Source organism: Sinohyriopsis cumingii, chromosome 4, assembly GCF_028554795.1.
Source record: "Sinohyriopsis cumingii isolate HCF-2022 chromosome 4, ASM2855479v2, whole genome shotgun sequence".
In the NCBI taxonomy this organism is placed as follows: Eukaryota; Metazoa; Mollusca; class Bivalvia; order Unionida; family Unionidae; genus Sinohyriopsis; species Sinohyriopsis cumingii.
In genome coordinates, this window is record NC_142964.1 from 40,812,672 (window position 1) to 40,834,162 (window position 21,491).

Below are 21,491 nucleotides of genomic sequence, written 5' to 3' on the forward strand. Positions count from 1 at the left end.
GAAATTCATATATGCTATGCACTGTACTTATCTGTTTTATTACGCTATTCATTACACAATGATTGTATATTAATTTATTGGATATTAATTTGAAAATATTCCATTCAATGTTACTCACCACAAAGTGAAGTGTCCCTCAATGTCGTTTATCTTTGTGTTTCCTAGTGTATATTGCGTCCATTTTAGTGCAAATCTGAAAACCCCGTATTTCTGTTATATTTTGTGTTATACTGTATAAACACTTTTTATTTATGATTTGAATTTGCTTCTTTTTCATAAGCCGGATCTAATTCGCAAGAAATATTTCCTATTTTATCTAATTTTCCCTATCGATCGATCGATCCATGCATCAATCTAATTAGACTTCTTTATTTTTCATCCTTTATTGACGGACTTGATTTGCAAATTGCACGTCTTAGACTACGGTTCTGAGTTATTCCAAATTAAATTATTTAATGGGCTCTCAATATCACAAGAAGTTACAACGGCAATAATGCTGTTACATTATTTAAGGTATCTTTTCTACAATGATCGAACAAAAGCAATATAAAACCAACCATGTCTATTCACGCCTTACTGAAAGTAAGTACCTACTGATATGCGGAGCTTTCAACATATACTACTAAAACAATAAATATCATATTACCTCAACGTGTTGGTCCTTGTTTTAATTTGCATGTATTTAGAGTTGGGTGCGTTTTAACTATATTTTTGCCTTGGGTACGTTTCGGCTGGGGTACGTTTTGAACTGCAATAGCAATCGAATGCTTTCGGTCTTTTCGCTTAAGTCAAGATCTGACGGAAATGACCGAACAATATTTCGATCGAATCCGTAGAATTGACATCAGAGTTGCGAATGCATGAATTAAGTTGTGCAGACTGATTTCCTTTATCTACAATAGTTTCATATCAACATAAAAGTCTCACTCGGATCAGACTAAGTTTAATTTCTAGATCGCCACATGATTTAAGATGGCAGAACAACTTAGATTTGATGGAAGAGTCGCTCTTGTCACAGGAGCCGGTGCCGGTAAGACAATTAACAATTGCAACAAATAATTGCATGGCTTGATTTGGTCACCTCAGAAATCATAAAAACACTGGATTACTTGTCGACCTGCCATGGTTCTTGTCTTCATAGTAAATTGTAACGCTTGCAGTGTACACGGTGGGTGTGACAGCAATGGATCATTTTCATGTTTGTCGTTTCTTTTCTTGCCGATTACTAAATTGATCATGATTATTATGTTGCAGTCACTTACCGTAATCAGTTACCCAAAGTTAGTCTCGCGAGGATGCTTCCAGTATAAATCTAAAGTGTATGTTTATGCGGACAATAGCCTTTGGCCCTAGTCATACATGTAAGACCTCGACGCTGATATTTATGTTTTGGGCGTCTGGCACTACAACATAAATAACATGTGATACGTCTTACATTGTAGGACTACCTTAAGCCCCAATGGTGTATACCATACTGTGGAGTCATATTCCATTTTTTTGTTGTTGTTGTCAGAAGCTGCTTTTTGCAAACAAAATATTTACAGTGATTGACATTTGAATTTGACTGGGTTTTTACTACCAAGGTGCGAGACAAAGAGCTAAATATACATATGAAAATTGCTTGGGTACATTAATGTGTACATGTTTATTTATTGTCTTGCAGCTTTTTCTGCAGTGTTTGATTCAGAGACTAAACATGTGCAATTTGGTATTCAAGTGAACATATACAGGGGTCATGCTTCCTTGCAAAGTGGGCGACTGAGTCGCCTAAAAAAGCAAACTTTGCCTTTTTCTGTTAGGACGGTGAAAATGCCTTCGCTGTGTCATTTCTTTTTAGTAATAATACTATGAGTTACAATAGTTTTGAAATGCTCCCACTCTGTAGCCAGAAGTTCTGACTGTAGTGTTATAGCCCAAGGCAAAATGTATGCCATGTTGGCACTAGTCTGATCTGGCTAATGTGGGTATGTGAGAAAGCTTGCCAGTAGCTTCTTGTGGGTTGGTGGTTTTTTCCGGGGTTCTTCCTCCACCATTAATACTGGCTGCCATGCATAGCTTATCGTGTGCTGAAAAATGGCGTTAAATCCTACAACAACTACAATAGCATTAATATAAGTACCAAGACAAACAATAAACCAATAAATTTGCAACCCTGTCAAACAATTGTTGCAACAAATCTAGAAAGTCATTTGTTGTAGTAAGAAAATACCTTTTTCTAAATATAGTTACGTGTTGTTGGTTATGTTGATTCAGTTGGAAAGAAGGGTCTCATTTGGTCATATATAAACATGAATACTTTAGTATGTTGTGTAGGAATAGTTCAAGTAATGTTTTATCAACAACAACAAAATTAAGATGAACGGAACAGTATGAAGTTACTTGGGCCTTTGCTATATGTAAAAGGTTAAAAGGGGTTGTTTCGAAGTAATTTAGAAATCTTTTTGACTGCCATTTTATGCAGAACTTTCAGAAAGAAAGAAAAAACCACATTAAGTGGTAGATTATTAACCATTTTATGGACTTAATAAGACTATAATCACATTACTCCTATTAGTTAAAAGTCATATGGCCTGTATCTCCATCCAAACATACAATTTCAAGTATGAATACAGTGGTCATGAATATAATGATTTTTATACACATAAAAAATATGTTTATAATAAACATACAGATTTTTCAACTTGAAAATAAAGTATTGCTTGGATATTGAGAAATAAAGGACAAATAAGAGAAATACAATGTACTTGTTTTGCTTTTACTTCTCCCTGTTCAGCTCCCACTCCTCCCTACTCAGTTCAAAAGGAGCTGTCATTTCTCTCTAAAATTCAAATCTAGCTTGACCCCTGCATATATACATATATATGCTAAATTGTCTTAAAATTTCATGAGGTCCATATTTTTGGATAGCTATAATAAAACAAAGCATAAGAATATCATTTTCTTGACCAGGGAAGTCAATGGCAGTTCATGGCAAAAGAATTTTATGCACCCTAACCCCAAATTTATACCTGTATTTTTCATATCTGAATGTCTTTTTTTTACACCATGTGATGCTCACAGTGAATACACAATCCTTTTTCCTAAGTGATAATTCTGAAAAACAGTGTGTACTAAACGGACTGTTGCAGTTGAAAGTAGTTGTCATCCAAGCCATTTTTGAGATATTCTATTTTACTGCTCTGGATGGTGGGTGGCTAGCTCTTCTTCTTGCCAACTATTGGTATTTCACTATCAGCATACTGCAGAGTAGCTGTTGGAGGTGTAAATACCTGACATCAATTTCAAGAACAACCCAAGCTACATATTTAGAATAGGTGCAATGAGACTTATTGCTCTCGACCTCCACTTTATTTCAACATAAGGCAAAGCTACAATCTCAGCCTTTATCCTCTAACCTTTTTAATCGTAGCAGTATGACTGACAATTTGTTAAAGCTATGTTAAAAATCCAAATCACACTAACCTTTTTAACTGCTAGATCACAGCAGTCTGCAAACCAGCCACCAATGAGACCAATTTACCTCCCCCACAAGCACAGCATCAATACAGGGACATTCTGACAATTCAATGAAGGGATGCACGGGCCACACATAGGACACAAACCTCTGAAAAGCCATCCTGTTGAAGCTTCACCCATTGAAAGCCACAGTTCTCAGAAACCAAAGTGGATAAAACACTCTAGCATTTCTCTACACGACAGCCTCAAACTTTAAAAAGAAATTGCATCATCCCTACCTGCAGATCCAAATAGGAGGAAGGCTCCAATTCTTTGCTGCTGAATGGGACAAGATTTGCAAAGACAATCAGTGGACTTGACAAGTGGTTTCTGAGGACTTTGCATCACTTTAAACATTCATCTTACTCTGTCCAGAGTCCCAATATGTACCAATTAACATCCCATCAGACCCATTTAAAAGCCACTACCTTACAGCAAGAAATAAATGACATTCTCCAGGAAAGGGCAGTTAAACTTATTTGAAATGAATTCTCCATGGTTTTATTTTAGACTTTTCTTGGTCCCAAGGGCAAGTGCATTTTATCATCTATCTAAGCGCCCTATCAATTCATTCACACATTCTGAATGCCATCCAAAGAGGGAGATTTTGAAATCAGCATGGACTTAAATGACCTATCTTCACATCCCTATTCAAAAGGTTTCAAGGAAGTTCCAGTGATTCACCTACATATACATCATATACCAATTCAGAGTTCTCCCATTTGGACTCAACATCAGTCCCTGGGTCTTCACTCATCTGATGAATCTAGTAATGGCACATGTCCAGACCATTTCTATGGCAGCAACATCAAGTTACCTGGACAACATCTGCAAAACATCAGGTGAGATTTATCTTAGAACACAACGTGATAACCCTTGTTACACTACTTACAATCCGGGGTCAACAAGGACAAATCTGACTAGTAGCATCAAAAATATTTGTTCACCTAGGTTCAATACCCAGGCAAACATAGTATGTCACCCTCAGGAACAGGCACTGAAAATTCTAAACCATTGTGGCTTCTTTACTTTTGTTGTTGTTGTTGTTGTTGTAGGGTTTAATGCCATTTTTCAGCACACGATAGGCTATACATGGCGGCCAGTATTAATGGTGGAGGAAGAAGCCAGGAAACCCCGGGAAGAACCACCGACCCACGAGAAGCTACTGGCTTACTTTTGAGGATAACTATGTCTGCATAGGAATTGCTTTGCCTGCTAGGCTTGCTCAACATGGCCGTGGACATCATCGCCCAAGGTTGCCTGAAAATGTACCAATTACAAATAATTCTTTTGTCTCAGTGGAGAACAAAAGTTGGCCCATGGGACCAATCCCGCATGATCTGCACACAGATGAGGTACCATCTGCAGAATTGGGGAAACCTAACTTGGCTCACAGTGGGTATACCTCTGCAAGTACAACCGCTAGAGATCACAGGCTGGACAATTGCAAGTAAGAAAGGACAGGGGAGCACACCTACTACCATCCTTTCAGAAGCTAACAGAGCATGGTCTCCCCAGGAATGGCATCTGCATATCAATATTATGGAGATGAAGGCCTTTTAGAAGGCCTTTCCCTGATGGTAGGAAGATTTAAGTAGAAAGGGAGTCCTCATTATGTCAGACAACTCTACAGTGGTGAAACATCTCAAACGGCATGGCAGACCATTGCATTCTGGTGTGGGATTTCCAAAAGTGGTGCCTTAGCAACAAGTCCACTTACAAGTTTGTCATTTTCTGGGACGACTAAATGTACCAGCAGATCTCTTGACCTGAAACAATCAACTATTATTGACAGAATTTAAAATCTAAATTGAGTGTCTATTGTATGGTGTCACTTTGCTATCTGGATATAATGATAACTTTGCTAAATATCTGAGGAGGCTTAATGGTCAGCATGTGGGACCTGCACTTAAAAGGCTGCTGGTGTGAATTTCGCCATTGGAGCAGCCCTTGTCTGCTACCATGCTGTGTCTTGCTCATGGAACTTTCCTTCCATTTCCTCTGCATTAAATGACCTATTTGTGTTGATGTACTGTAAAATAAAGTAAAAAGTCTTCGTTGTATTTTTATCTACTGGTATTTCAAGTGGTGACCTGTTTAATTCCTGTTACAACCATAAGCATGACAAACTGTATCTGAAGTCCACAAGGATCAAGGTTCAGACACAGTATTGCCATGTACATGTATATGGTAATTTTCAAACAGCTTTTATGCAGACATACAAAGGTAAATAGATACCATATATTCTTACAAGTTAGTCTAACTGCATAGATCCAGATCTGCCATTGCATAATGTGTGGGCAGATCAGAGTCTGTGCATTTTGTTGGGATTAATAAGTAGAACAAACAACATAGACCCTGGCAGAGATCGCACTAGGATTGTAAAACAAGGAGTACGTCCTGTACTCCTTGTTTGAAAATCCTAGCGAGATCTCTGCCAGTTTGGTAAAAATAGGTGTCCCGCCATGAAAAGTTGCAGTCCCTTCTTTCCTACAGAATCAACACAGGCGTGAGTGCATCTATTTTTAGATGAAGAAGTTTCCCTAATGTAATCACTCACTTTAATATAGCTTCATTACAACAGTCCATTGACAGGATTGCAGATTTATGGTTTATTTATTTGTCTACGTCATTATAGTAATTTTAGGCAATGGTTAAATAGTATCTGATTTGCTGTTTTTTCCCCGTATTTACGTGTCAAGTCGGAAAACAGCTTACAGACCTTAAAGCGCATCTCGCGAATTCCACAACATAGCATTGCCCTCTACGTTTCTGACCTACATTATTTGCAGTTTAAAGTTAAATCTTTAATAAAATAATACCTTGGCTTTGCTTTCAATGATTTGTATATTTTTCTGAAAATATTTGCCCGACGTACGAAAACAGACAATCTAATAAACTGGTACATCCCAGACTTAGCGAAGTCGGCCATTATTTCCAGTTAGGCCTACTGGTTCACTTAGAGTTTCAAACTAATTTTATGACGAAATAGTGTACAAGAGGCAGTTAATATATATCAAGATCACTGATCACAAAAAAAAAACATGTTTGTATGTTTTATCATCAAAGGATATCATGCAGAAATTGATAGTTGCTACCTTACTCGAAAAAGGGTTGATGGTCAATCAGCTATCAAAACATATGCTTGTGAATGGGCAGGAGTTTGTTTGTCAACGTAAATGATATCAAAACTTGGTCTAGTTACTGATCTATTGTTGAATACATTTCGCTACAACACTAGAACTAACCGGGCTAAGGCGAGGGGCATTTTTAAAAAAGTATGGTTAGTCAATGTACCTCTTAAATAGCTCTTGTTCGTCCATCAGAGTGATACTGAATTTTGTCAATCCAAGTAAGGATTTATTCCAAACACTAAGCTAGGCATCACACACTTTCTTACACTTAGCTAATGTCCTATCCGAACTATCAATTCTAGTAACTTTAGCACTCTTCTGAATCTTGTTACAATCTTCGTAAGTTTGCCGTTTAACCCCAAAATACTTATCCAAATTTACGAATGGCATTTTGTCTAATTATCTATACATGTCTTGATTCTCGTGCACTACTTATTCCGATACATTCGGAAATGAACACAATAATGAAAGCTAAAGTTGTTTTTTTGATGTACTTCTTATAGATGACCACATGTGCACCTCCGGGTCTTTCTGACTCTGAATTCAATCACTGTAAATATCAGTACATTTCCCCACCCGGCCACCAGTCAAAGCCTTTGAACTGGCCGCCCAGCTATCACATCATGTTTTTGTTTTTTTTATGTACTCTTATAATGGCAACATATATGTACATCAAGGGGTCTTTCAGCCACTGAATTCTGTCATTGTAAATATCAGCACAGCTAATTGATCAACACATTTTCCCACAAAGCAGGTGGCCGAAGCAAGACTGGCAAGCTATGAATTTTGCTGCACACTTATTACATGCGTACGGAGGACTCTCGCATCAGTGATTTTATGCGTCCCAGATAAAAAATTGGCGTCCAAATACACGTAATTAAACGTTTCAGAGATCTCTGGACTGTCTCTGCTTTGCCAATGCATTATGTTGTTTGTGGTGAATGGTTGGACCCAACTTGTATGCAATTATATACTGAGTACAGGACACACACCCTTCACTTGGTCTGTCATCAGGTGATATCATCACACATGTACTGTATCAACAATGCTGTCCAGTTTCAAGTCCTGTTTGGGTATGTCATTTAATACATTCACTAATAGAGAAATTGCAAGTTCCACTCACATACCACCATTTATTAGTAGTTGCATATTCAAAATTCAAACAGTTTTTTGACTTACCCTTTCACAGATTTTATGTAAATCATTGTGTGTTGGCATCTTGACAATCACCTTTGTGTGACCTTGGGCAAGGTATAAAAACTAAGTACTCTTGCACCTTCAGACGTACCAGATTCAGCAGGGAGATGCATCATATATGTAACTATTTGGCATTGGTTTCTTCCTGAGAGGTTGGGTCAGTACCAGTGGTGGGGATTTGCATTTGGTTCCCAAGCTTTGTTAGTATGTGAACCCTTTCTTGTTGACTTCAAAATATTTTGTGGACCCCACATACAAATAGTTTAATTTCAGACTCCCTTGGAATAACCCCACAGCCCTCTCCCCTCCTCTGGGCGGTCCTTGACCCACAGGTTGGGGACCACAGCTCTAGATGTGAGGTATATAGAGGGATAGGAGTGCATGGCTCAAATTGCTGATGGCTGAAATATGTAAGGAGACCCAGGGTCAGAAAGTAGCACTCCTTGGTAAATTGTTCTATATAATATAATCAATTGACACAGTTGGTTTCTTAACATTATTTTGTTATCTCCATGTTGTCTCTCAAGCAGCAGGGACAGGGAATTCATATTTTTCTTCTCTTTTTACTCTGATCTGTCAATACCTCATTCTGTAATTGCACTCAAACTTAAAACTATTATTTTTAAAGAAAGTTTTAAGCAAATGAAATGGGCCATGTGACATCAGTTATCAGAGTGTCAGGTGCCGCTTAAATGGTTTTATCAGTAAGGTCAGGTGTAATTTTCAGGTTTATTTTTCTTATGTCAGCATAATATGACTTTGTCATTGAACATTGCATCATATCATTGATCATTGAATCTGTATATTATAATAATTGGTTTTTAGTTGTTAAGGTCAGTGTAAAAGGCAGTAAAATTTGTCACCTGATACTATGACATTAAGGTATAATTCATGTTTTACTTCATTTAATTGTGTATGATGCTCACACGGTTGCACAGACCCAGATCTCCTGTAGTGTAAGGTACTTGCAGATCTGTCTATGCTGTTTTCTTGTAAGTGGAGTTATATTCCCTTAGTTGATTAGGCATTATGTAGCAGCAGATAAACTGTATATATATTCTCATGTATACGTCAGGTCCAACTACAGACAACATAGATCCAGATATGCCATTGCATAATGTGTAAACAGATCAGGATCTATGTTCTTTTAATTATTTGTAAGAAACTACATAGACACAGATCTGTCAGGGCATTCATTATGTGATGGCAGCTGTGGGTCATTTGATCTGCTTTAATTCATGTTATTAAATTTGCATTAATTCATGTCATTTAACCTGCATTAATCTGCATTAATTCATGATGTTGCACTATCAGAACCCATACAGTTGAAATGTCATGTTTGTCACGCTGAAAGAAATTGAATTAAAAACAATTGCTTTAAAATCATGTAACAAAATGATTATAGAACTTTATTTTGGTTAATATGAAGTTTTACTAATTGGTAGTACAATGTCAAGAAAAGAAAATGATCGTGCAGTAACTGGTACATTGCAGGATGAAAATGTACTGAGCCTAAGGAGTGTTGCTTGTACAATTCTGTTACAGTGTATAAATGCTGTATTGAATACATAAAGCCATACTGTGAGTTGAAAGTTTTGATTCTATTTCTAATTCCCATCAATTCCATTTGTAGGTATAGGAAGAGAATATGCTTTACTTTTTGCTGAGAGGGGAGCTGCGGTTGTAGGTAAGTTTTTGACATTATCCTTGATAAATTATTTAGTATTGTTGGCATGTCATATTACAGTACAACCTCATTTACCATCAGAGATTTCACTAGGATTTTAAAACCAGGAGTTCAAGACTTATATTTTGGGAAAAACAGGAGTCCCACCAGCAAATGTTGCAGTTCTTTACCAGAAGCATGTTGGGCATACCTGAAGTGGCTAAATTTCCAGATGAGTAGAACCAGTGGTTGCCATTGAGATTAATTTCTAACTTTTTTACACCACTGACATATAACTCTTGGTTGTTCATTTGAGTGAGAGTGAATTGTGTCAGGCCAAGGAAAGGTCTTATTCCAGGCACTATGCTAGGCATCACACATAGTTCAGGCCAAGGAAAGGTCTTATTCCAGGCACTATGCTAGGCATCACACATAGTTCAGGCCAAGGAAAGGTCTTATTCCAGGCACTATGCTAGGCATCACACATAGTTCAGGCCAAGGAAAGGTCTTATTCCAGGCACTATGCTAGGCATCACACATAGTTCAGGCCAAGGAAAGGTCTTATTCCAGGCACTATGCTAGGCATCACACATAGTTCAGGCCAAGGAAAGGTCTTATTCCAGGCACTATGCTAGGCATCACACATAGTTCAGGCCAAGGAAAGGTCTTATTCCAAGCACTATACTAGGCATCACACATAGCGTTCCATATGAAATAATCAAATCTGGCAGCTTCTAGCACTCTGCTGAATCTTATTCCAATCTTCATCAATTTGCTTTTTAACCCCAAAATACTTATCCAAATTTGCAAATAGCAGTTTGCCCAACTCTCAACATGTCTCAATTTCAAGGTCACATGCACTACTTATTCGGCTACATTTGGAAATAAACACATTAATGAAAGCTAAAGTTGTTCATTTGTTGTACTCTTATACATAAGTACATCACTGCACATTTCTGCCTCTGAATTCAGTCACTGGAAATGTCACTGTAAATATCAGCACATTTTCTCACCACTCTGCAGCTAGTCAAGTCTTTGAACTTGCCGCCAAGCTGTTGGGTCATGTTCTTCAGATGTACTCTTACAATGACCACATGTACATCTGGGGGTCTTTCAGCCACTGATTTTTCTCATCGTAAATATCAGCACAGTTTAAATGATGAATGGATCAACAAATTTTCCAACTCAGCAGATGGTTGAAGCAGGACTGGAAAGCCCTTGAATTTGCCATCCAGCAAATGCATGCATACAGAGGACTCCTATATAAGTGATTTTCTGTATCCCAGACAAAACATTTGCTTCCAAATATGCGTGATTAAGCGTTTCCGAGACCTCTGACCATACATTGTTAATCTGGATTTTCAGTATATTTGAAGAATCTGTATCTTCAATGTTTTTCATGTACCCAATGAAAATGTACCCAATGTTTTTCATGCACCCCAAAGAGTTAGATAAATGAGGGTCTTTTGTTTTCAAAAGATGTCTTGATATAATAGACATGTGAAATAAACCTCAGTACATATCGTTAAAACTTGGACATCTTTATCGATGGTATTTGTCAAATGTGGTTAGTTTTTGTTCTTAATGCCAATTTTCAGTGTTTATGAAGGACAAAATGCTTTGCCACAAATTAATAATTATGAATTTTTCCTACAAATACATTACCTGATCACATCGCATTAGGACAACTTTATGCTACCTCTGAATCCAGCCCTCCTATAAAAATGAAAGTCTTTCTCTCTGCACATTATATAGACAAAGGGAAGCAACTCTAATGGGTTAACTCCCATTCTTACCCCTAGGTGGCCACTGTTAAAACTGGATGTGTCAATTTTTACTTTTGCTGGCATTTGCTGAGATGTCCTTCAAGCCATCCAGTTAAATTCTATAAAATTTATAATAAATTTAATTATCCACATTTGCAGCATAATGCACAAGACAGCTGTACAATAAATCATATATGGTCATGTCTTTAGTAAACTGTTCCAGCTGTATGAACAGGTTGTAAAAACATATTGCTTTGCTGGCCGACCATACCACACCAGCTGGTCAGTCCACAAGGTATGCCATTTGACTTCTGACCAAATGCTCCAGTCATATGAATGAGCTATGTACATTTACATTTGTCAGGAGTCTGTTATCTCCAAATGGTTTGAGGGCCCACTGACTGATTCACTGGGCTGACCATTCCTTTGAAATTCATAGCAATCTGTCATTACACAAAATATCGAGTATTTCTTTTCGTAGTGTAGATGATACAGAAACAGGGTTTCCAATCCAGAACATATCTGGTGATAAGTCCAGCAGCAGTTCAGACTTGTCATGGATATGCGATTAGTATGTGATCACTTGTCCGACATGTACTTCCATATACTGATTCATATGACCCTGGTGTAAGTCCTTGGGCCTTCCCACGTAGATAAGGTGATGTTCTTGCACAGCGCACTTGAAAAAACATTTGGTAAGTTTGGTTTTTGGTTCTTGACATGAACGGTCTTACTTCCCTCATTGAATAGTGAATAATCAATGTAGAGAAGTAGACCTTGTTCATTCTCATTGTTTTGGTCTAAAAATTGCTCGTGTGTCAGAGAAGGCATCAACCAAGATGTTGAAAACATTAAACCAAGTTATATCCCAGTTCAGTATGTCCTTCATAGAGAAGGTGAGCATTCATGTATGACGCACTACATCATCATTTGTTTAGTATGGTGTCTGGTTCGCAACGTAAACAACCTTACTTAACTCATTAGCAGTTTAGGGTGAATATTCAGTGTAGAAAGGTCTGACCTTATCCCTTCTCAGCATTTTGTTGATCTAGATATGGAACTCTTTACACACATTAACTTGGCATCTTTATCCTAAAAGTACAACTCATGCTTCAGGGAAGGTATCACACAAGACTTTGTTAGACAAGGAAGGTTCTTAGAGCTCATCAGCCTACTCACTGCAGTGATGGACCTGTTTCAGTGTCAGTATATGACTGGACCTGCTATTGTTGGTGGCATTGGATTCCTCAAGAGAATCTCTTGATATCAACCACTTGGAATGAAAGCCATTCTCAGTGCCTTCCATACCCGGCTGGAACATATCCATGGAAACATGGTCCTGATAATTACAGACAATACAGTTGTTGTAATGTACCTTTGAAAGGAGAGAGCAATCATGAGAACTTTGCCACAAGTTAGGGGAATACTTCATGGGTACTACCAAAAAATCAGGTACTATTCAAGTCTGACTAATTAATGGCCAGCTAAATGTCCTGGGAGGCATAACTGCTTTATACAGAATTGTCCATCTGAGTCTTATTTCTTTTTCATTGTTTCCCTACCTTAGAAATGTGGACTGTACCTGCTAATTTAATCAGCTTTGAGGTAATATGGGCTTTCACCGTTTCACCATCAGTTTTAATTATGAAGATAATTAAGAAATGATGGGAACATACTGCAAGAGCTCCGATTAAGTAATCCTGGATAAATGGGCTGCTCGATTTAGTGAAAGATATACCCAGGCAAAAGATAGTGATGACTATGCAAACAGTTGAGATCACCTCTATTCCATCCATGTTCAGAGAACTCTTCCTTCACTCCTGGGTCCTTTCAGGGATGTCCAGGTTGAAAAAGAGTTTAGAGCTTCAATAATGGAGAGGACTGCAACATCTGAAGATCCGCCACTTTGAGGATGTGCAAGAGGAAATCATGTGTTGTCAATGACTAGTGTAGCATCCATGACATCACACTACCCTCAGCACTCATTACCTGATAGTGAACTTGTTTCCTTTTTTCTATAACACATTAACCCCTGGAGCTTTTTGTAATTTTAGCCTGAAAATCGAGTAGGAAACATATTTTTAAAGCTATTTTTGAATAGATCCGAAAACACCAAATCCCCGGAGATCTTTCAATAACATACTGCCTAGTTGTATTAGAAACATCGTTTTTCATTGGCTATTTGACTCGCGCATGAGCAGAAGGGTAAAAGTTGGCGGTTTTTTTGTTGCTAAACAGAGCCATTATTTTTGTATGGAGATCACTCTTTATTCCAAATGCCCGTCTTATCCTACTTTTTGCAAAGGCTCATCTGTCTGTTTGCAGTTCATACCACTTTGCCTTAGATCTGAGACCAAGAAGTCTAAAGTCTGGACACAAAATTGGATTCTGACCACAGCTGAATTTTCTGTAGAAAAAAGTCGGGTCCAAAAAATGAGGTTTTTTATCGGTATTTTGTAGTGCAGCTAGATATTCCAGATTATTTGGTATCATTGTAGAGCTACATCTGTCTACCTTTCTATAATACCACCCACTTTAGTGTATCATGCATGACCATGACGCCACAGAGCTAGGCAGTAGGCTACTATCTCCAGCCCCATTAAGTCATCGCTAGGGGTTAATGTGTTAAGAAAAGACGCTAATCCCTGTCACAGTCAAGGGATACTCCTCTATGATCTCAGACATGTTCAGACTTCATGGAAGGGATGATTTTGGCCACAACAAGGTTATTTTCTGACTTGAGGTCCAAATTTGACATATCCAGACCATATTCACTGACATTATTCCCCAGTGGAATCTCTCCTTGTTTTTGGACATGGCCAAACTTGTCTAAGTTTAAGTCATTTTCTGCCGTCATCACTGAAGCAGCTGTCATACATGATTTGATGTTTATGATAACACTGACTTCATCATGCAGAGTGAGTGAACTACATTTGATATCCATAGATACGAACTAGATGCAGTTCCATTCTGATGGTTGAGTCATTTAATGACTCAACCTTGTTCATTCCTATGCCGTCACTAGTCAATCAACAGTAACAATTCATGTCTCTCCTTGATCAATCTATTGAGAGAAGCAAAGCTGCAGGATGCTGTACATACCTTCAGATGTTACCTGAGATGCATGGACAATATCTACATCAACTATAAAGGACTAGTGAAGGCAGGAATGCTTGACTAGACATAACCTCAGGCACTTATCTAAGTGAGTTATTAATTCTGTGTACTCTTAACTCTTACAGGATCAGGTACACTAATGAACATATCAGTTCATGAAATACAAGTGGCCTCAAATGTAATGTCTCAATTTGGGACATAGAAGAGTCAGCTGATTTGCCTGAAATCCCCTCACTAAGGAGAGAGCTGAATTTTATTGGCTTAGTGGTAGCTGCACAGAAAGTCACCACTCCCTATTCATAAAAGAACAACCTTTGACCCAGACATAAATTTGCCACTTTCTCTGACTTTGCCTGGAAAACTTGTGATGTTGAGATAATAATCATGTGTGGATCTCACAGGGATCCTCTGCACACATGCATAAACAAATTTTCTTTTGTTGTGGTAAACTAACATTAAGAGAAGTTCATCATTTTAGTAGAGCAGTCATGATCCTACTGAGTGACAAAGGTAGAGGTAGGATGCTCATCATTTCCCATCCTCTTACCTTTTTTCTCAGGCTTAGATTTCATCACAATAGTTCATTGGTTTCCAGAAAAGAACTTTAGGTATTTGTGTCTATGATGATCTAGCCATTTTCTGCGAAATAATCAACAAATAATTAATTTTTCAGTCAATGACCTAGGTGGAACCTTCAAAGGTGAAGGGTCCAGTACCCGAGCTGCTGACCAAGTTGTAGAGGAGATCAAGGCAAAGGGAGGGAAAGCTGTCCCAAACTATGGTAAGTGGTGTCAATACTATCATTGCTTAACCTGAGTTTAGGCTGTTTTAAATTTGACTTATTTTAATAATTCATTTTTATTTATTTTTTACAACCAGTATTGCTTGTGTCCTGCAATAAAGTACATGCAAGAAAAGGCATCATATTTGAAGGAACTAGAATACATTGAGCTTCGCTGTAGTACAGTATCAGAGACATAGCAAATACCATATTACAAGTGAGGTATTTTAATTTTGATGTATATTAACCAGGGTTTCTCTTTGACACAGACACTGAAAGTCCCTGACTCTGAAATGTCTGAAAATCTGCTTGGAACTATGTTCTTTCAAAAGTACAGTATAAATGTCATTGGGATTCCTTAATAAGAATTACTATTAAAATCCAAAGAAGAGTTCAGACCTGGTGTAATCACAGCCAGTAATCATGGCCATCTGCTATTGATTCAGAATTTTCCAAGTAATTACAAGTATGTTAATTGTAATCAGATATTTTTTTATTACATGTTATTGAAACGAGTATGTTAATTGTAATCAGATATTTTTTTATTACATGTTATTGAAACAAATATGTTAATTGTAATCAGATATTTTTTAATTACATGTTATTGAAACAAGTATGTTAATTGTAATCAGATATTTTTTTATTGCATGTTATTGAAACAAATATGTTAATTGTAATCAGATATTTTTTTATTACATGTTATTGAAACAAGTATGTTAATTATAATCAGATATTTTTTTATTACATGTTATTGTAATTAATCAATTACAGTTAAATACACAATGTAATCAAGATTACTTTTTGATCACAACAGGCTTACATTTTTCATGACCATATGGACAAACTATACTGCTTTCAAATTCTTTCAGAGTGTTAAATGATTTACCTTTATGCATTGTAGGACTATGAGCTCAGAGAGATATTGGATGTAATATAAAATGGTTGTGACTCTATCTCATTTAATAATGGTGTTTATACAGTTTTAAAAAATCACAGATTAAGAAAGAAAATTATAAAGTCAAAAAAATGTATATCATACCTATGGAAATCATTAGTGATTTACAACTTTAATAGACTATGCTGATGCTACAGTTGTGGAAGACGAATATGATTGCCATGATTTAGTCATAATGAAAAATATCACTCACCAACATATTCTTTGCTTTGTGAATTTAATAAGAGAATATTTGATCTTCAATCTCTGCACATTTTATAAATGCATAAAATACTCATTCCGCAGTTTTTTTTTATGGATCCAGACTTTTTTTTATGTATTGACCCATTTTCAGATGAGAGTAGAACAAGGACATGTGCACCAGCCTATAAATTTCTAGCTGATTATATTGTTTGAATTCATAGCCGTCTAACCTTTAAATAAGTTAAATACTTCAATACCTAACAAGTGATATTTTTAATTGATTTGATTTTAAAGTAGTTAATATCAGGTCCGGAAGAGCCCTGATTACCAGCAAGTTTTTGTTATGATTGATTAAACTTGTGCAAATCACAGCAACTTTTGAAGGTTATGTAAGATATGAAACAACAATAAATTCATACAAAATACCACCCAAGAAAGGTTGTGTTTGATCTGAAACCACATTATATTTGGAGATTCTCAGGGGAAGAACTATTGCCAATTAAAATAGATCGTAATGATATGCTTCCCAATTTCATAAGTTTTGCTTGTGAGCAGTCCCTTCTGAAAAGAAAGCTATCTTGAAATTCCCACCAGCATCTCCTAGGAAGATTATAACAGTGAGTTCATACCATTGTTAAGACCTTTTGCATTGCTGATATGTGTTATCTTATGAGCTTGTAAATAAATTGTATACATCATTAAGATCACTTTTGATTTATATTTATTGCATAAAAATAAATTTTTACTCATTTTTTGCTTTTTTTTCCCTCTCAGATTCTGTGGAGTTTGGAGAGAAGCTAGTTGAGACAGCACTGCAGGCCTTTGGAAGAATAGGTCTGTAAGCCCATATCATTCATGCATAAAAATTATTTATCAACAAGTTTCTGCATTTGACATTATTGCAGTATTAGAATTTTAATTGTCACAGTTTTGTAATTATCAGCTGAAGAATGGTTCATAACAGAACTTAAATTTAAAAATTTCTTTTGTGTCTGTGAAGCTGAATTTGTGTAATCTATGAGAAGATCAATAAAGAAGAACTAGAAGAACACAATTTTAATCCAACAGGTACAAATGTAATTAACACTAGGGTTGAGGTGCATTTTACCTACATTTTGAGAGAGAGAGATTCTTGAAACATGTAAATATATTTGATACTATAATAATAATAATATTATTATCTAAGTAGCAATTTTAGGTTACATCACTAGTTGTTTTTGTATGAAACTCTGATGGGAGTGGGGTCTTAGAATCTTACACTATCAAGCTGTACTGAATACATTAATGTCAGATTTATGCAGAAAAGTAAATTATCATCTTAGGATAAAGAGATATAAAAAATTGATAGCAAATCTAAATAGTTTTATAATGCTAATTTGGAGATACCATGGTGACAGTTTTATTAATTTATTTCAGATATTGTAGTAAATAATGCTGGTATAATCAGAGACAAGTCATTTGCTAGGATCAGCGACCTAGACTGGGGTAAGCTGATAAAGATTGTGTATATATTGTCACATGAAATGTGAGTTCCCACAGTAGTATAATCTCATAGACTTCATAGAGTTAAAACAAAAACATCGAAATTCTACTGGCATTGCATGGTCGTGTAAAATGTGAATTCCCACAATATTATAATCTCGTAGACTTTATACAGTAAAAAGATAAATCATTGGCAGTCAACTAGCAATACATGGTCATGTGAAATTTCCATGCATTGATTCATTTTCTGTATAAAGTAAAAGTTCTTTTGAAAAAGAAATATCTGCAGAATGGGATGGAAATGTGTGTACAATTACATTAACATAGCATCAAAAGTTGGTACTGCTGAATGGGATGGAAATGTGTGTACAATTACATTGACATAGTATCAAAAGTTGGTACTGCTGAATGGGATGGAAATGCGTGTACAATTACATTAACATAGCATCAAAAGTTGGTACTCTGAATGGGATGGAAATGTGTGTACAATTACATTAATGTAGTATCAAAAGTTGGTACTGCTGAATGGGATGGAAATGTGTGTACAATTACATTATGTAGCATCAAAAGTTGGTACTGCTGAATGGGATGGAAATGTGTGTACAATTACATTAACATAGCATCAAAAGTTGGTACTGCTGAATGGCATGGAAATGTGTGTACAATTACATTGACATAGTATCAAAAGTTGGTACTGCTGAATGGGATGGAAATGCGTGTACAATTGCATTAACATAGCATCAAAAGTTGGTACTCTGAATGGGATGGAAATGTGTGTACAATTACATTAATGTAGTATCAAAAGTTGGTACTGCTGAATGGGATGGAAATGTGTGTACAATTACATTATGTAGCATCAAAAGTTGGTACTGCTGAATGGGATGGAAATGTGTGTACAATTACATTATGTAGCATCAAAAGTTGGTACTGCTGAATGGGATGGAAATGTGTGTACAATTACATTAACATAGCATCAAAAGTTGGTACTGCTGAATGGGATGGAAATGTATGTACAATTACATTAACATAGCATCAAAAGTTGGTACTGCTGAATGGGATGGAAATGTGTGTACAATTACATTAACATAGTGTCAAAAGTTGGTACTGCTGAATGGGATGGAAATGTGTGTACAATTACATTAACATAGTATCAAAAGTTGGTACTGCTGAATGGGATGAAAATGTATGTACAATTACATTAATGTAGTATGAAAAGTTGGTACTGCTGAATGGGATGGAAATGTGTGTACAATTACATTATGTAGCATTAAAAGTTGGTACTGCTGAATGGGATGGAAATGTGTGTACAATTACATTAATGTAGTATCAAAAGGTGGTACTGCTGAATGGGATGGAAATGTGTGTACAATTACATTAACATAGCATCAAAAGTTGGTACTGCTGAATGGGATGGAAATGTGTGTACAATTACATTAGCATAGTATCAAAAGTTGGTACTGCTGAATGGGATGGAAATGTGTGTACAATTACATTAATGTAGTATCAAAAGTTGGTACTGCTGAATGGGATGGAAATGTGTGTACAGTTACATTAATGTAGTATCAAAAGTTGGTACTGCTGTAGTTTTCCATTATAAGAACAAAATGCCTATTTTATGAGCATCTCCAGCATTCTAACTCTAAATGCTCAGGAGAATGAAATAATAGCAATGCAGAATATTGGGTCACTAAATATTTCAACAACTGTTACAAGAATTGTCTTATTTTGTTGTGGTCATGTATTTTTAATACTGGAAGCTTGTTTATGGTGAGGAACAATACATATTTCTATGACATGCAGACTGACTTGATAGATTCAAATAACCGTTTGTTACAAAGTCTAATGTCAGTAATGTAACAGGTAGAGTTTTATTTTCAAATTTTGTCTATTAAACAGTCCACTTCTCTTTTGTTCTCTGAAATCCATTTTGGTTTCTGTTGAATAACTTCAGAACAACTGGAGGTAGTGGAGTCACTTTCTAAGTTGGGTTTAATTCTTAGTATTTTCAGTAATATTTAGCAGGCTTTAGAGTACTGTTTGGACTTAGACTTGTGCTCTTGGAAAAGTGCCATCCATCTTACAAGTTTTCATGGGGGCCCCAAGTGCCCGAATGGTCTAAAGTGCTCACCGTTATGGATCACTGCCATCGCACCTCTGTCTGCTGGGTTCAACCCTCAGACTTGGCCATTGTGGGTATGTGAGAAAGCTTGCCAGTAGCTTCTCATGGTTCGGTGGTTCTTTCGTGAGTTTTCCTGGGATCTTCCTCCACCATTTATACTGGCTGCCATGTATAGCCTATCTTGTGCTGAAAAATGGCGTTAAACCCTACAACAACAAATTTTCATTATATGTTATACCATGGCCATGACATTTTGTATATGCAGTAGTTGTCTAGTTCGATTGAAATGGGAGATAACAAAAAATCTCAATAATATTCTTACAGATCTCATTCACAAAGTCCACCTGAGGGGTGCCTTTTCAGTCACCAGGGCAGCATGGCCACATATGAAGAAGCAGAACTATGGAAGGTAATACACTTACTACATTCCTTATATATGAAAGTGTTACTTTATAATAATAATCTTATTTCAGACCAAATCTAAATAAATGTATAGTGCATGGAAAAGAAACCATTACATATACAAGAATTGGTTGTAATGGTCATTAATGCAATAATGATACAATAATTGGTTCTAATGGTCAGTAATTCAATAATGATACAATAATTGGTTGTAATGATCAATAATGCAATAGTGATACAATAATTGGTTCTAATGGTCAGTAATGCAATAGTGATATAATATATGGTTGTAATGGTCAGTAATGCAATAATGATACAATAATTGGTTGTAATGATCAGTAATGCAATAATTATACAATAAAATGGTTCTAATGGTCAGTAATGCAATAGTGATACAATAATTGGTTGTAATGCTCAGTAATACAATAATTATACAATAATTGGTTCTAATGGTCAGTAATGCAATAATGATACAATGATTAGCTCTAATGGCCAGTAATGCAATAATGATTCAATGATTAGTTGTAATGGTCAGTAATGCAATAATGATACAATAATTGATTCCAATAGTCAGTAATGCAGTAATGATACAATAATTGATTCCAATGGGGAGTAATGCAATGATGATACAATAATTGAATCCAGTGGTCAGTAATACAATAATTGGGGAAAAGGAGCTACATGAATAATACATTTTCAACATTTGAGGAGCACTAGCTCCAGTTCTGCTTCTTAATAAAGACATTTTCTGAGCAGTAATGGAAGACTACAGACTCTATTAACAGACATGCCCTAGGCACTATTATCCTTTTTTGTATTAATCAAGAATAAAAGACAAATGACATGCCCTAGGCACTATTATCCTTTTTTGTATTAATCAAGAATAAAAGACAAATGACATGCCCTAGGCACTATTATCCTTTTTTGTATTAATCAAGAATAAAAGACAAATGACATGATCATTACATTATGACATCACTTTCTACCAGTGGATGTTATCACACTATGAACTTGGGAAGAGATTGGCCCTGAAATGATGTGATTCTTACCTCTCTCACTTATTAAATAATGAAAAAGAGAATTATTAATTCAATAATAGTTCCATAAAAGATAAAATAAAGCTACTGAAATTTATGAGTTCTTTGGCATCTTTTGCAATCTGGTATCTGTTAAAAATCAGGCATTCAGGGTTTC

General features: G+C 36.2%; 1 protein-coding gene across 1 annotated transcript in view; it reads left to right on the top strand.

Moving 5' to 3' along the window:
- The first annotated feature begins 861 nt into the window (after window positions 1-861).
- Window positions 862-21,491, top strand: part of LOC149801033 (peroxisomal multifunctional enzyme type 2-like) — a 69,996-nt gene continuing 49,366 nt past the window's right edge. Inside the window, exons 1-6 of the mRNA XM_089955067.1 lie at window positions 862-1,030; window positions 9,460-9,513; window positions 15,049-15,156; window positions 17,069-17,128; window positions 17,711-17,779; window positions 20,220-20,304. Of these exons, the coding sequence (XP_089811193.1) occupies window positions 973-1,030; window positions 9,460-9,513; window positions 15,049-15,156; window positions 17,069-17,128; window positions 17,711-17,779; window positions 20,220-20,304 (434 nt within the window). The 5' untranslated portion in view covers window positions 862-972. The remainder of the gene's footprint in view (window positions 1,031-9,459; window positions 9,514-15,048; window positions 15,157-17,068; window positions 17,129-17,710; window positions 17,780-20,219; window positions 20,305-21,491) is intronic.